Source organism: Ranitomeya variabilis, chromosome 8, assembly GCF_051348905.1.
Source record: "Ranitomeya variabilis isolate aRanVar5 chromosome 8, aRanVar5.hap1, whole genome shotgun sequence".
Classification (NCBI taxonomy): Eukaryota; Metazoa; Chordata; class Amphibia; order Anura; family Dendrobatidae; genus Ranitomeya; species Ranitomeya variabilis.
Window position 1 is genome coordinate 189,862,531 of NC_135239.1, and position 17,739 is coordinate 189,880,269.

General features: G+C 41.3%; 1 protein-coding gene across 4 annotated transcripts in view; it reads left to right on the top strand.

Annotated features, from left to right (window-relative positions):
- The window catches only part of FLNB (filamin B), a 167,865-nt gene that overhangs the window by 91,745 nt on the left and 58,381 nt on the right, over positions 1-17,739 (top strand). For all 4 annotated transcript variants that reach the window (XM_077278608.1, XM_077278607.1, XM_077278609.1 and 1 more), the window contains exons 11-14: positions 4,996-5,132; positions 12,534-12,727; positions 15,800-15,913; positions 16,366-16,509. In XM_077278608.1, coding sequence (XP_077134723.1) covers positions 4,996-5,132; positions 12,534-12,727; positions 15,800-15,913; positions 16,366-16,509 — 589 coding nt within the window. The remainder of the gene's footprint in view (positions 1-4,995; positions 5,133-12,533; positions 12,728-15,799; positions 15,914-16,365; positions 16,510-17,739) is intronic.

Below are 17,739 nucleotides of genomic sequence, written 5' to 3' on the forward strand. Positions count from 1 at the left end.
TTTTTTAAATTACTCAATCGGCTATCACAGGTATCAGTATCTATAATTTATGGCAGAAGGGATCAGTAAGTGCTAAGGACTGACTGACCGGCGGCACTAAAGGACCACTAATTGGTAAATGTTTACTGATCGACAGTCATTTATTAGCCTGTAAAGTTTACACAGGCAGACGGCAGTAAACCACGTGTTCGGTTACAGATCTTCAGTGCATCCAGGCTGCCGTGGATCTCGGCAGCACTTTTTCCTGTTTACACAGGACAGTGCACTGCTGAGAAGATTATCTTTTGTGCTGTACAAAAGATCATTTCACCCAATGAATGAGTGTTCATCTCAGCTGAATTTCAGCCTGTTTACACTGAAAGATTATAGTGAAATGGGCGTTTTTAAGAAGGTCAGTCAGTGTAAATGCAGATTTGGAGGAGATATTCTTAACCCGAAGAGGGCAAATCCCTCGGACTTACCATATTTATTGGTGGGTCCAAATTTCTTGAATACCACCAATTTTGCTAATGAACTACCTCTGCGCTGCACAGCGTCTTTCCTAGTTTTTCCTCTGCACAGGGTCATTCCCAGTCACCATGACAATCTTCTGTTTGCATGAATGGGCCTGGCTGCTGCTACTTGCATAGCCAAATAGCTAGGGACACCATGGTACACAAAAAAACTGTAACCTCTTAATTTTAACGATCGGTGGGAGCCCCAGAAGTGGGGCACCAGCTAAGAAATGGTCTATCATAGGTGGATAAGATGGGCATACGCCTTGAAATTCCAAGTATTCTTTTGTCATTCGGGATATCGGCAACCGCCATAACTGCTTCTCCTTGGAAAAAACACGAACGTTCTCCTGAGCAGAGCATTCGTGTGTATGGGGTAGTCGGAAGAGGTAGATGATGGCTAAATGAGTGCTCTGCTGTCAGCTACTGTATGTATATGAGCAGCAGAAGAGGGTATTTGTAATCCGGGTCGGCACCAGTTTTCATGGGTGAAAGAGTCTCAGTGGGCCCCTTTAACACATACCACAATTAATGATGCACAGATACAGCAGAGAAATATAGGTATAGTACAATGCCAAAGATTTCACTTACGTATCACTCATGTAATGTAAGAAGTATTGTAAATTCTTCAATACCATACATATAGTATAAAGCATCCCATAGTCCTTTATATAGTATAATGCACCCCCATATAGTGTAATGTACTCCCCATAGTCCTCCATATAGTATAATGCATCCCATAGCAATCCATATGGTATAATGCACACCTATAGTCCTCCATATTCCTCCATAAAGCATAATGCACCTCCATGTCTAATACACAGCCCATAGTCATTCATTTAGCATAAAGCACAGCCCATCGTCTTCCATGTAATATGATGTACAGCCCATTGTCTTCCATGCAATATAATGTACAGCCAATAGTCATCCATGTAGTATAATGCACAGCCCATAGTCGTCCATGTAGTGTAATGCACAGCCCATAGTCATACAGGTAGTATAATGCACAGCCCATGATCCTCCATATAGTATAATGCACAGCCCATAGTCATGCAGGTAGTATAATGCACAGCCTTTAGTCATACAGGTAGTATAATGTACAGCGCATGATCCTCCATATAGTATAATGCACAGCCCATAGTCATGCAGGTAGTATAATGCACAGCCCATAGTCATACAGGTAGTATAATGCCCAGCCCATGGTCCTCCATATAGTATAATGCACAGCCTATAGTCATGCAGGTAGTATAATGCACAGCCCATAGTCATGCAGGTAGTATAATGCACAGCCTGTAGTTATACAGGTAGTATAATGCACAGCCCATGATCCTCCATATAGTATAATGCACAGCCTGTAGTCATACAGGTAGTATAAGGCACAGCCCATAGTCATACAGGTAGTATAATGCACAGCCCATGATCCTCCATATAGTATAATGCACAGCCTGTAGTCATACATGTAGTATAATTCACAGCCCATAGTCATGCAGGTAGTATAATGCACAGCCTGTAGTCATACATGTAGTATAATTCACAGCCCATAGTCATGCAGGTAGTATAATGCACAGCCTGTAGTCATATAGGTAGTATAATTCACAGCCCATGATCCTCCATATAGTATAATGCACAGCCTGTAGTCATACAGGTAGTATAATGCACAGCCCATAGTCATGCAGGTAGTATAATGCACAGCCTGTAGTCATACAGGTAGTATAATGCACAGCCCATAGTCATGCAGGTAGTATAATGCACAGCCTGTAGTCATACAGGTAGTATAATGCACAGCCCATGATCCTCCATATAGTATAATGCACAGCCTGTAGTCATACATGTAATATAATTCACAGCCCATAGTCATGCAGGTAGTATAATGCACAGCCTGTAGTCATACAGGTAGTATAATTCACAGCCCATAGTCATGCAGGTAGTATAATGCACAGCCTGTAGTCATACAGGTAGTATAATTCACAGCCCATGATCCTCCATATAGTATAATGCACAGCCTGTAGTCATACAGGTAGTATAATGCACAACCCATAGTCATGCAGGTAGTATAATGCACAGCCCATGATCCTCCATATAGTATAATGCACAGCCCATAGTCATGCAGGTAGTATAATGCACAGCCCATAGTCATACAGGTAGTATAGTGCACAGCCCATGATCCTCCATATAGTATAATGCACAGTTGACTTCAGCTTGCGATGGGAGTGCATGACATCACTGCCATATGCCCCAGGTCATGTGCACGCTGATGTCAGCTGCTGGCCTCTGATTGGCCTGCAGCGTGTATTGCTGCGCACTAGCCCGATGGGTCTGTGCGCTGCAATACACTTCAGCTGAATGATTGTCTGAGGCAGCACATCTAGCTGAAGCATTTGTGATGGTGACCGTGATAGTTATGCCCCTGCCGACGGCGAATGGGCCGTCCCATTTGTCCAGGGCCCCACACTTTCCCAGGTGCATCGGGTGGTGATGCCGACCCTGCAGGTAACCAAAGAATAGAAGTACACCAAAGCCAGTTTTTCAACTATTCAGTAACTCAATAGCTTAATCTGCACACATTATCAACACACAGCTTTTTGATGACCTTTTGTTGCTGCTGCCCTTGGGGCTCCCTAAGGCTATGCTCACATCACGTTTTTCTACATGGCCGAGACTGCATTTATACTGCTCACTGCAAAAAAAAAAAAAATGTATACTACTAAGACAGGATGCAACAGGGTGCCTATGCAACCGAATCCTGCTGCTACTGACTACCATTGTACCAAAAACAAGCACTGCATACACAGAATAAACCAGGATGCTGCTTTTTTTGTACATCCAGAAAAAAGCTATTTTTTTAAACAATTGAAGTTCATGGCATCAAAATCCAGTGGTGAAGGTGTCCTATTTTAGAAGCATATGCTTTGCAGCAGTATAAACTTGTCTTAGGCTACTTTCACGCTAGCGTTAACTGCATTACGTCGCAAATCCGTTTTTTGCCGAAAAAACGGATGCGTCAAAAAAAGTGAAAAACGTATGCCACGCATACAGCATTTCGACGGATCCGTCGCTAATCCGCTAAACGTTTCCGTCGAAATACTGGATGCGTTGCATACGTTGCATCCATTTTTACCATCCGTTGCATCCGTTTTTACGACGGATCCGTTTTTAAAATGGGAGGCTCCCAAATTTGATTGGCTACTGGTAAATATGGAAAACTATATAGTTACTGTTTTTACCGCCCATCTTTGAGGGTTTTAGTTTTGTGGCAGCGATGGAAGGTGTTCTTGGGAGGATTGCTAGTTTGGTTACCGACGTTATCTTTGAGACGAATCGCCTGGATATCATAGTGCGGGAGAAGGAGGCGGCAGCGGAAAGACGTAGGATGCTTCTGCAGCAACGGAGACGGAGACGACTGTGGATTCATCCGATTAATAAACTACGGATGATGATAAAGGGATCCAAACCCTAACCCTACCCCTAACCTCACACCTAACCGTTTAATGAACATTTTCTGACAGTCATAGTGCCACGTATTTCAGTGCCACGTACTATAAATACTATAACTACGTGGTTATACGTGGCACTGAAATATCATGGCACTTAAATACGTGGCACTGAAATACGTGGCACTGAAATACGTGGCACTTAAATACGTGGCACTTATATACGTGGCACTTAAATACGTGGCACTTAAATACGTGGCACTTATATACGTGGCACTTATATACGTGGCACTTATATACGTGGCACTTATATACGTGGCATGTATATAAGTGCCACGTATATACGTGGCCATATATGTGGGGTTGAAGGCCCAGGCCAGGTTTATATAGATTTGGAGGTGTCTGGCCAATTGGCAACAAAATCCAGCTTCTGAGCATGCTCAGTGTAAAAAAACGTATTGCAGCGCTGCATTGCGTCGTACGACGTGTCCCGACGCATCCGTCGCTCATAGGCTTCCATTGTAGCCAACGACGCATGCCGCAGGATGCGTCGCGACACGTTTTTTAGGTGGAGACAAAAAACGCTACAAGCAACGTTTTTTGCCGACGACGTATCGCCAAATTTCGACGCATCCGTCGTAAAACGTACACGACGTATGTCAATCCGTCGCAATACGTCGCCAATACAAGTCTATGGGGAAAAAACGCATCCAGCAAAAACTTTTGCTGGATGCGTTTTTTCGAAAAAAAGACGTTTTGAGACGTAATGCAGTTAACGCTAGTGTGAAAGTAGCCTTAGCTGTGCAGAAGAATTGTGACATTAGCATTGCTTAGATGGGCGGCATGGCTCAGTGGTTAGCACTATAGAGTAAGCAGCACAGTTGTCCAGTGGTTAGCACTGTACAGTGGGCAGCATGGTGGCTCAGTGGTTAGCACAGTAGTGAGCAGCACAGTGGTTAGCACTGTAGAGTGAGCAGCATGGTGGCTCAGTGGTTAGCACTAATGTTATGGCATAATAAATTAGAACATGCTATACAACTACTCAAGACCTTTTATTTCTCTCATTTCAGCCCATTTGAAGTTCACGTGGGACTCGACGCAGGCCCCCAGAAAGTGCGAGCATGGGGCCCCGGGCTCTATGGGGGCGTAGTAGGAAAGTCTGCAGATTTTGTAGTAGAGTCTATCGGCACTGAAGTGGGCACTTTAGGTAAGTGTTAAAAAAAAAAAGTGTGATAGTGCATTATTCCATTTCTGTTCTTCAAAGAATTATTATATATTGTATATGTGTGTAATATGTATTATGTATTACACACACAATATAATACTTTATTGAACAGATGTATATGTATATAATTCAGCATATAGACATAGAAGTAATGCAATCATCCATTAGTGGCTCATAAGTGGAGAAAGAAGCAGATTTCTATTTTAAGAGACGTTACAACGTTTCTTACATTTCTTTGTGCTATTGATTTATGCGAAGTTTGTTGAAATGACAGTGGAATAGTATAACTGAACACTTGAGAAATTCCGCATTAGTCTATTTACTGTTGAGCTCTGGCATTATCGTGCACGCACAGAATCCCTTTTCATTCCTGTCTCTACCTTGTTCCTTTATCACTGACGAACATAAGTCGTTTGGTCTCTTTATGTTCCAAGATATCGATATACAAACAACCAATATCCATTACATTCCATAAGGTTTTATAACCGGGGACGTTATTCTGCCTTAATCACAACAGTGAAGATGCACAAAAGGCTGCACATATTTCTAGTGTGAATGGCCCATTGTGCTGAGGAATTCTGTTGGCTGCAATGATGAAAGCTTCAGATTGTGTTTTTTTTTTTTTTTTTTCTTTCATTCCTTCCAGAAACATCAGAAAATGTATCATCAAAAAATGTTTGAATTGATGGATAAATAAATGCCATTTTTTGGACATTGTTAAACCTGATTTTTTTTATTTTCTGTTAAAGCGGTGATCCGAAACAAAATATTTTTTATCATAGCCTAATCCTTTTTTCTAACTGCTTTATATTTCTTTTATACTACTTCCTCTTTGATGATGCTTTGTTTGAGAGTTCCAGTGCATGCTGGGATACTCAAACGAAGTGTCATCAGGGGGCAGAAGCTGCAGTCACTTCCGCAGCCTTTTCCTCCTCCCTGAAAGGAAGTATCATCAGTGACCTCTGTTTCAGAAGCTAACCTATTCCTTGTTCTACTTGGCATGTGTCAGTTGTCAATTCTGATATATGCTCAGTAGATATTTGTCACTGTGCACTCTTCTTCTCAGTGCACAGTGACAGTGCACTCTTCTGCTGGCTCACATCAGAAATAACAAGCCTGCAATAGAGAGTGCACTGTCACCGTGCATTGTAAGAATACCCGGTGTGTAGAGACAAGCGCTGCCCCCTACAAGTGACGTCACTGGTGATCAGGTAGGCATGTGTTGAAGCATCGCAATGAGAAATTATAGGGTACATCACAAAAAAATATTGACCCCCCTACAATCTACCAATATTAAAATAAAACCATGTCAGAAAGTATAAATAATACCGCAATGTAAGAGAACACCTCGTAGTGCTAGATAGCAGAAACTAAACAAGTTCCTATTCCCATTGCAGCTTTATTGCTGCTATGGTTCTAGTTATGCTCATGTGTTGTAACAAACAGTGAGTAAATATAGCATATTTGCCACTTATTTTCGGCAACTACAGTTGCATATAATAATAATGTTTATTATATCTTCCAAATACTGCAAAAGCTATGAGTTTTTATAATACGTTTTATTACTTTATTTTCCTTAATTCTTTCTCAAATACTATGCTGCAGTGCTGTTTCGATGACCAATTCACATTCTTTTAGAAGCTGCTTTCAACTGCTGCCCAGCAAAGATCCGTACATTAAAAAAGTCAATGTAAGGGAAGTCCCCCATCTGAGTACAGGGGGTGAGGAGGAGTATAACGGCTTGGACCTGGAAAGTCCCAGACTTTTTTGGCTTTACTGTGGGCTTAAAAGGAGAAGGAAGCAATTTCTAGAGGAGGAGGAGGAGGGGGAGGATGATGATGATGATGATGATGATTATTATTAATAATACATTTTTCTGCTTTTTGATGTTAAGACAAAACTCATTTGTAAGCATGTTACAAATACATATATTAAAATGCACTTTTCCCAATCGAGAAGGCAGCCTAATGCTTAGAGCAAGTAACATTCCAAATATATAATTATTTGGAATCGCATGGATATTTAGTGAAAGAGTTTTTAAAAATAGATTTACAGCATTCTCTATTAAAAAAAGAAGTAGGGTTCTAGGAAATCAATATACCTATTAGAAGAAAGTGTAATGGAGAACAAACCGTGGACCCGTGTTACCAGAGATGCCCCCGGGCAAGCTAAAAAATATTTAATAATATTCTGATTTTTATAAAGTCTGACACACGGACTCATGCCAGCTCCAAATAACACACAATATATCACTATTCCTATCCCCCTAGGCCTATGATCAAAGTGCGAACCCCTTAACCTTTGCCAAAGCCAGGATTGTGGCGTAACTTATAATAGATTTAATTTGATACCTGTACTTAGCATAATGGGGCATTGAATCTATCCATGTCCAGTATAGCCAGTGTCTGCTTTTTATTTCAGTCCACTCAGGGTCATGATGTCATCTGGTCTGATATTTCAGAATGCCTTGGCGCATGCTAATTTAATAAATGGAGCCCACCTCTAGGGGCTGCCAGCCATGGAAAAGACCTTTAACACAAATGAAATCTACTGTAATGAAAAAGTTCTAAAACAAATAACCTTTGTAAGTGTTTATAGTCTAAGGGTTGGTCCCATTGTTTAGTTTCTGAAATTCACAGGTCCCCAGATTCTTAAAGTCTTGGTTCCTTGGAGGACGGGCGCTCCTGCTTGAGTGACAGTTTAGGTCTACAGCATCATTGTGCTGCCGGCTCAATCTCTCCAATCCCAAAAGTACAGAGAGACTGGAGTCAATAAGTCCTCCAGTTCTGCATGCTCCAGGAATCCCACTCCACTTGAAAGTAATGTGACTTCATTAAAATAGTAGAGTAGCATGGGCATAATAAATATCTGATGCATTTCGAGTCTGGCTGACTCTTAATTGTTGAGTCAGCCATACTCGGAAAACATCAGATATTTTTTTATGCCCGTGCTATTTTTTTTTTTAAGTCACAATAAAGAATTTTGCTTTTTAATTCGCTTTGCTGGATTAAAAAAAACTTCTTTTGATCACTTTGAAACTCAAGACCAGTAGTACAGCTGCAGTGGAACAAAGCAGAATCAAAACGTTGGCGCCCAAATGGTGAAGCACACCAAACACAATACACTAGAGTCTTAATTCCAAGGCACAGGTGTGCGCGTGTGTGCCAAGGGGCCTTAAATAGGTCTAGGGAGATGTCATTGCTTCACGCAGGGTAACTTGCAAAACCTGACGTGGAGCACAACTGAAGGCAGCGGACCCAGAGGAAGGAAGTGGAGACCGGGATGCCTAGAACAGATGTGTAGCAAGGTCTCTCAAAGACAACTTCTTTCCATATGTTCTGTCACTGTATATAGATTTTATGGAGCAGAGACCCCCCTTCTATAGGCCCTTATGAATAGAGATCCACTACTTTATGTAAACATTTCCCATACATTTTTAAATGCTGTCAGCCAAATGCTTTTTTCTGGTGGTCCCAACTCGACAATGCATTACATGATGATTAACCATTAATTTAAATGACCGTCACATTTGAATGGAACGGTGTAATTACTGCCTATCACTGCAGATCTGGAATAGAGCGCTTTCTTTGCAAGGCAATGGGGTTGAGTTATTCTAGCTTTTACACGAGAAATGTGGTGCTAATTCTGTGCTTTGTACTTTAGCAAGGCTGGAGTAGAGCGAGCATGTACTACGCTGGTCCTAATGAATTGTGTTCCAATAGCTTTAAATAATTTGGAGATCTTCAATCAGTGTCTATTAATAAAATAATTTTTCAGTTTGCACAACTTTATCTTTATTTGCCAGTCCCTGTGCCAGCAGCTGGTGGTAAAAAAATCTCACTAGGAGCATTAACCAGTTGTGGGAACCACAACATCTCTTCAAGATCCTTAAGGTACCTTCACACGAAACGACATTATAACGATATCGCTAGCAATCCGTGACGTTGCAGCGTCCTCGCTAGCGATATCGTTTCGTTTGACACGCAGCAGCGATCAGGATCCTGCTGTGATGTCGCTGGTCGCTGAATAAAGTCCAGAACTTTATTTGGTCGTCCGATCGCTGTGTATCGTTGTGTTTGAAAGCAAAAGCAACGATACCAGCGATATTTTACACTGGTAACCAGGGTAAACATCGGGTTACTAAGCGCAGGGCCGCGCTTAGTTACCCGATGTTTACCCTGGTTACTAGCGTAAAATGTAAAAAAAACAAACAGCACATACTCACATTGCGTCCCCTGCAGTCTGCTTCCTCCTCTGACTCAGCGCCGCAAAGTGAAAGTGAAAGCAGCACAGCGGTGACGTCACCGCTCTGCTCTCACTGTACGGCGCTCAGTCAGTCAGGAAGTGGACGCAGGGGGACGTGAATGTAAGTATGTGCTGTTTGTTTTTTTTAGATTTTACGCTGGTAACCAGGGTAAACATCGGGTTACTAAGCGCGGCCCTGCGCTTAGTTACCCGATGTTTACCCTGGTTACCAGGGGACCTCGGCATAGTTGATCGCTGGAGAGCGGTCTGTGTGACAGCTCTCCAGCGACCAAACAGCGACGCTGCAGCGATCGACATCGTTGTCGCTATCGCTGCAGCGTCGCTTCGTGTGAAGGTACCTTTAGTGCTTAAAAAAGTCCATAGAATTAAAGGGGTCGTCAAGGCTTGAGTTACAAGTCTGCAGTCACTCAATGAATCAGGACACTGTGCAGTGTGCAAGCTGTCAGGATTCTCCGGTATTGGTGGGACTCGGCTGGCACATGACTGCAAGTATTCAATTTGCATACATCCGGTCACATGCTGACTAGACATGCGGCCTACCTCAACATAAGTAAATTGAGTGAGGTCGGACATATCTAGTCGGAATGTGGCCAGAAGTATGCACTCACCTGACCGCCCACTCCTGGCACTAACACTGGAGAATTCTGAGCGCGCGCTGTTAGGATTCACAAGTATACAGTCATATTTGACTGACTGCAGACTTGTACCCCAAGCTTGGACAACCCTTTCGACTACTGTGCTCTTGGCTTTAGCTCTTGGGTGAGACAAATTCTCTTGGTAACCGAGGCTAAGATTTCTGACAATGCCTCACCACCCTTGGGTCATGACAACTGTCAAATGGGCATTCATTTTCTACTCCTGATAATATCATACACACCTCTTGTCCCTCTATTTTCATCCCATTCCTCGTGACCAGTGCTGAATGCAGGGCACAGGTGGAAACCTTATAACCTATCTGTATTGGGGTCCACCAGTGATCAATCCCGTACCACTCATCTAATCCTGGCAAGCACTGATTGGATACAGTAAGTGCCTATTGCTCAGTGTGAGGCTATCCCTGAGTTACTGACACAACTATCGGCAGTTCGCTATTACAATAAATTGGGCACCTCAATGGTACCCTATGCGGCTGCCTACTGAGCCAACCCCTTTTATTTAGCCCTGCCCTGTATTAACTTTTTTTTTCATCAGTTAACAGAACTGAAATGAATACAACACATAATGTAATAGCCTTTCAGACATTCAATGATTATAAAATCCTAAACTGGTTTTCCCGGGACCCAATTTATGAAGCCCAGGAGTGGTCAATCAAAGTAGAAAATGTACAAACACTTTACATACGTTCTATTTTATGTTTAGACAAAACTGAAACTGTTGGCTATTTATACGTCCTGCCAACAAATTCCACAGCTTTTCATGTTTGCTAAATTGATGAAAACCAAACCGGGAGATTTATTCTTTAAACCAGAGTACTTCAGGATACTTAACGTAACGACAATATAATCCATCAAGGATTCCTTAGCAAGTCACAAAGGCCTCTTTTTTTTTTTTAATCTAATTGTGCTCCATGTCTTTTTATAAAAACATACACAGACTTGCCAAACTGCATTTTTTTGTGTTCTAGAAACTACATAAAGTTTTTCTGTGAAGGTCAGGAAATGTTTTGGAAAGTTTATTATTTTATTACACCTCTTTGATTCACGGCCACACATGTTTGAATACTATTAGTACTGTTTACATCTTGTAATTGGCTGTACGTTGTAGCTAAGCCAGGTAGGATTGGGTTAAAGCCTAACACTGCAGGTCTTAATTAGATCCACCTGCCTAGTTTTGACGAAGAACCAGGAAAGAGGTTCACCTAGTGTCAGTCTGCTGGATGATGAATGGAGTGGGTTGGTTGAAGCTGGTGAGTGACCAGCCAAAATGTGAGCTGCAGCTGGGAGAGAGATTAGCCAGGTCTCTCTCTGAATGGAGACTTCACCGGTTAGCTATGAAAGCTGAGCAGTCTGTGTATTGGAGGTACAGAGTAATGTGTGGAAGTTTTGGCCTTCTCAGTTAATGAAGATGAACACTTTTGTATGGCGCTGCTTGATCTCAGGCTGAAGGTGATACGGAGACTGGTAGGACCGTACCTTTTCGATGTATAAAGTTTTCTCCGTAAGAAAGGACTACAATCTGTTTGAGTGAACCTGCACTGACATATAGGTGTCTGCTGAATGAACGGTTTATTTGCTTTTATACCTTTGTGCCCAGAAGAGGCTGTTTATGAAAGCAACAAAACTGCATGTTTGGACCCAACCACATTGCCTGTGTGAACGCTGAAAGTGTGGATCCCTAGAATGTCTAGCATATGGCTCTATATAACAATGCCTGGGCATACATCTACCATTGACCACAATTACATCTACTGCAAGGTGTACTTTTTTTTATTTTTGCTCTCGGCTGGAGTAGCATTTCTGGCAAGGCACAAGAATGTGCATGCCACTCAGAAACTGCGCCAAATTCATTAAGCGGTGTGCGCTTCTTAATATTGGTTCTTTGTTCTTTAGAAAAACCGGCCCCTATACGTATGCAGTGTCCCATTTTTGGACACCACTCTTGATAGCATGTGTAACCAGAAACGGTGTAAAGATATGTGTTTCTAGAGAATCAAATTAATACAGACAGCAACTATCTTTTCATGGTTATTTTTGGGCATCCCTACAAAAAAGTGTGTTTTATTATTATTATTATTATTATTATTATTGTTATTATTATTATTGAATCACTCTTAATTGGGACACGTATGAAGGTAATGGACCTTATGGCAAAACTTGAAGGTAATGGACCTTATGGCAAAACTTGAATAAGGGCCCTGTCCTAGTGATGCCTAATGGCACCATAACCCCCAACTATCTGGGGCTGATGTGTTTACCCCCCAATGTTGTTTTTATTGCCATCGGGTTTTTTTATTTCCTAAATCCTTTATGTTTTAGATAAAGGGTTGCCAATTTAAATTTTGTATTTATTTATTTTTTTGGACAACTTTTATGTAAAAATCACAGACAGAAAACATTTATTTTTTCACGGTTCGCAAATTTCAGATATTGATTTTTTTTTTTTCATGGTATTCTGCAGGTTTCGCTATTGAAGGACCCTCTCAAGCAAAGATAGAGTGTGATGATCAGAGTGATGGATCTTGTGATGTCAAGTACTGGCCAAAGGAACCAGGCGAATATGCTGTTCACATCATGTGTGATGATGAAGACATCAAGAATAGTCCATACATGGCCTACATCCAGCCTGCATCTGGGGATTTTAACTCTGATAAGGTAAGCAGTTTTATTGTAATTTCAATATCAAAAGTTTTTAGTTAACAGAGAACACAGTGTTACAATTGCACATTCATTTATTATGGCCCTAAGCCCATTTTTCTGACGTCTGTTATATAATGTATTTATTTTAAGGCACTTACTTCCTTTTGGAATGTACTCCTTGTCTGTTCCTGCTTCCTTTCTGTATTGTTGGTATATGTAAATATACTTTTAGGCTGTGCGGCAGCAGCTCCGTTGGGTCATTACGTAAAAAAGCACCTGTTACCTTTTTTTATATAATACAAGAGGGTACTATACCTAGTGCTAAAGGAGAAAAAAAAATCTCTCTTAATGTATATTGATATACTTTATACGGCCATTTCTCCAAAGTGTCCCGAGAACCACTCGACAACACCAGGACACATGTTGCTTGTGCTACTGTGAGCAACCTGCGTGTCCTAAACCTACTACCATGGCCTCTAGTGTCTCCGGACTTGTCTCCTATTGATCCCATCTGGGACGTCCATTGGTCTGCAAATTGCAAAGTAAACTGCCAGCAGCGGATCTTGAAGATTTGCCCAAATGCATTCAGAACAACAAAACATTCCTCAGACAACCATTTAAAGGGATCCTGCCAGCACGATTTTATAATGTAAAGTATAGGCATAGCTGTAATGGTGCTGTAATACCGATTGCATTGATACCTTTGGTGAAGAAATCCGCTTTGTGATTCTTCTTTAATCACCATTTGACGTTTTATGATAATTAGATTTTTGTGCACAGGGGCCGGACTGTCTGTGATTCCCTGACCTCTCCGTTTGCCTTCGATCTGCCTCCTTTGTCTGAAATCTCAGCTGTGACTGGTCAAAAACCGAAGGTAGCAGAGGTGCTGGGAATCGCAGAAAGGGAGGAGAAGACCCAGTGCACAGTCCGGCCCCTGGGCACCGAAATCCGATTAGCAGAAAACTTCAGATCATTAAAGAACAACAACAAAGTGGATTTCTTCACCAATGGTATCAATTTGATCAGCATTACAGACCTGTTACAGCCATATATTTACCTTACATTACAACATTGAGCTGACAGGTTCTCTTTAATAACCTCAGTGATGTATATACATATATAAAGAAAATGTCACTGGTGTATAGTAGTGCCGACTTGTCAATGATCTCTAGATTTGGTATCTAGCGCATTCTTGGGTTGCTATTCTAGAACAGAATTTTTTTTTTTCTTGCAATGTCTAATTAACAAAGGATTGTCTGAAGAGGACCGGATCCCAAATTTCCTATAGTGAGATTAGTAAAGCCGTGTATGGGCTTTTATTGACGTCTCCATGAGCAAAGCCTCTCTAGGAGCAACATCTGTTGAGCTGTGGTCTCGCTTGTAAGCCAACGTCTATGCATTTGTAATGAATTTATAGGCTTGTTCAAGTTTTCCACTTGTGATGTCACCTGCGCCTGTGGGGGATAGAAATGTTTTTTCATCAAAATCTATACCTTGCACATTGCAAATCTTACACGTCCAGCTAACTGAGCAACATGCTGCTAAGCTCGCCTCTGAGACAGGAAATGTTTTGGAACGGTCCCGACAAGAACATTGACTGCTCCGTCTGTAACTCAATACTTCTGCCAAACGCAGGTTTCCAGTGAAGCATTAAATTGTCGGCTACCTTGTAATCTAGGAATAATTTCATTCAAACATTCACAGTAGAGATTCCCTTATGCTGAGGATGAAATCGATCTTTAAGGTGAGTCTGTCAAACTGATCGATGCCTCCGTTCTGCAGAAACTGAAGGGTGCACCCTGGGTGTTGCAAAGAGGCTCAGTGCACCATTCCGCCCATTGTTTTGCATGTCACCACCTCCCTTACTTATAATTGACATTGATGGCTTGCCAGAAGGAAGCATTGCCTGCTGAGAAATCACAGGCGAGTCAACGCTGTCAATCATAAGGGAGGTGGGGACATGCTAAACAAGTGGGTAGAATGGTGCACTGAGCCTCTTGGCCACACTCAGGGTGCACCCCTCGGCCACACTCGGGGTGCACCCCTCAGTTTCCGCAGACCAACAATCGGTTTGATAGACTCCCCTTAAAGATCGGTTTTCCAGAAAATCTTTTCCTCTTTTTTTTTTTTTTTTTCTCCTCCATTACGGGTGAAGGCGGTGAATAAATGAAACTGTTCCTCTTTGCCATACCCAGGGTGCACCGAGCACCCTAATTGGCATCCTTGATTTAACTTCAGGTTCTGCTGAACATTAGAAGTGATTAAAATACTATTCATAATTTGCAGGGGGTTTTTAAGTTTCTGTTTTTTTTCTTGTAATATTTATTGGTAATTTTTGAACCAAATTCATAAACATGATGCAGGTGGTTAAAGAATTTTTCTCAAAACTAAAAATCCTGTTATTTTTTTTTTCCTTTTTATTGCACCTTTTTGCACAAAAAGTCACATGTTCTGCATAAATGTTGCTAAATTGACACACAAAAAAATCAGGTGTCACTAAAATGACTCCAGGAGAGAACTGGAGTAAATTTGCACAAAAAACTAACGACTTTATAAAAAGTTACGGTTGATAAATTGACAACAAATATCTGGAAACCCCAAACCAAAGCCTTAATAAAAAAAATTCAAGCAAATACACTGAAAATGGAACTTTAAAAACTGACAAGTGAGCAAAAAAACGGCAAAACCAAAATGGTAAAAAAGTGCAAATTCAATAATAAATCCGGCCCTCTAGCTGTGGTTTTTATAGGAGCTATACCCCCTAAAAGGCTTTGTGCTTTGATTATACTGTAATTTTAAGTGGACAGAATTCCATAAGTTTTGGGAAGTTTCTCAGATTTTCCCTAAGAAAATCAGGGCAAGCCCTGTCAAAGTTGCAATTTTTAATTTGATGGTTGTCAGCCATGTTTCCCAGTTGTAAATGAGAAAATTTCAGAAATGCTTTATTGAGATGCTGGACACCTATGAGACCTGACACACCCCATTTACTATAATGAGGCCCATTGGGTTTCTGCCATGGGACTGACGTTTTTACCAGAATTTGTATTTGTAAATTTTAATGTATATATTTTTGCTTTTATTTTGCAGGTTAAAGCATATGGTCCCGGGTTGGAGAAAACTGGATGCATTGTCAACAATCCTGCAGAATTTTACGTAGATCCTAAAGACGGTGGGATGGCACCTTTAAAAATTTTTGCCCAGGTAAATCTAAAAATAAGAAGAACACAATAAAAATATAAAGTTCTGGAAAAGGGGATAAAGTTTAATGAATTCCAGGCTGATGAATTGACCTCTGGTGGAGACCTCCTGGGTATAATGGCTCACTGTGCTCCTCAGACTGTGGGGTCTCGGCTGAGCTTCTCTTGGCGACCACACAACCCCAGACAGGCTGAACTTCTTTCCATCAAACCAAATGACTCCACTTGGCAGCTTTCTCCTGGAATGACTGCACATTATGCACCGACTCAATATATGCTGAGCTTGTCCTTTTTTTCTAAGAAAAATAAAGTGATGAAACTGTAAAACTTTAGACTTGGCGACGAGCATTAGTACATAGATGCTGAGGTATACGTGACCCCGACTCGGGCAAATAAAAACACATGTTCTGACTCATTTCCACTTATACCGGGGATTTTATTATTTATTTTTACCAGGATGTTGAAGGCAGTCCCGTGGATATCAACACAAAGTCTAAACCAGATGGCACGTATGTCTGCTCGTACAATCCCGTGAAGCCCATTAAACATACTATTGCTGTCACGTGGGGTGGTGCGAGTGTACCCAGCAGCCCGTTCAGAGTAAGTTTTGTTATATCCTTTTATTTTTTTAAATTTGCTCTTATTGGATTTATGTATTTTTATTATTTTGCTTGTGCAGCTCTATGTCCATTTCATACTTCTGAAGTTGTGCTAGTGCATCAGAAACAAAACTGCAGTACCCACAAAATGGCAAAATAAAAAAATAAAAAAGTAATAATAAAAATAAACTAGTATTTGTCTGTAAAAAGTTTTTTTTAAGATTAGTTAATGACATATTTTTATTGGTTTCTATAAATTCTAGCAATGTACACAAATGTAGAAATCTATTTTAGCACAAGTTACTTGTTAGAATAAGCTGATCGCAAAGTTTCCCACCTACTGGGAATGTTCAATTTCTGTGTAGCGCCACTACTGGGGAAATTAAACATTCTACAGATCCCATTTTAAATTTAATGGGTTGACATTTCATCCGAAACAAGAGACCCATTTTCTAACTTCTATCCATTCTGTCCAAGAGATCCTGATCGGAGGACCCCCTGTGTTAACTTTCTAATGGGGTAAATAAAATAAGTTTTGTATACTGAACAACGGGTTGCATGGTTAAGGGAACTTTGAAAGTGTCCTCCTTGTACTCTATTTCATTCTCAGGCTGGGCCAGGAGCTCTTAAAATGAGGGTCTTTTTCTCTGTAGGACCCTGACATGTACATTAGTGATCACTGATGAGCAAATATGCTGGGATAAGGTGTTATCAGAGCATGCTCAGATCCTAACCGAGTGACTTCGGTGTGATCGAATAATAAGTTCGAGTTCCCGCGGCTGCATGTCTAATGGCTGTTGGGCAGCTGCAGCAAATGCAGGGATTGCCTAACAAACAGGTAATCCCTGCCTGTGTTGCAGTTGTCGAACAACCGTGAGACTTGCAGCCTCGGAGACTCGAACCTATTATTCAAGCACGCTGAAGTCACTCGGTTAGCAGATGCTCATCCTGAGATAACACCTTATCAGAGCACATTCGATCATCTCTAATGTACATACATTACATAGGCAAGTCACTCTCCACAAGGAGAAATGTTACCCCTTAGATCTCAGTCCAGAGCCTCTCAATTGCCAAATCAGATCTCATATTTGCACTGACGAGGGGCAATACCCCAAAACACTGTGTCTGCAAATTGAAGTTCTGGTTTGGCATTTTTCCTAAGTCCTATTCCAAGGCTCGTTAAAGGGTCGATAATGACTTGTAGGATCACTGCTTCCAACAGGTGGCGCTA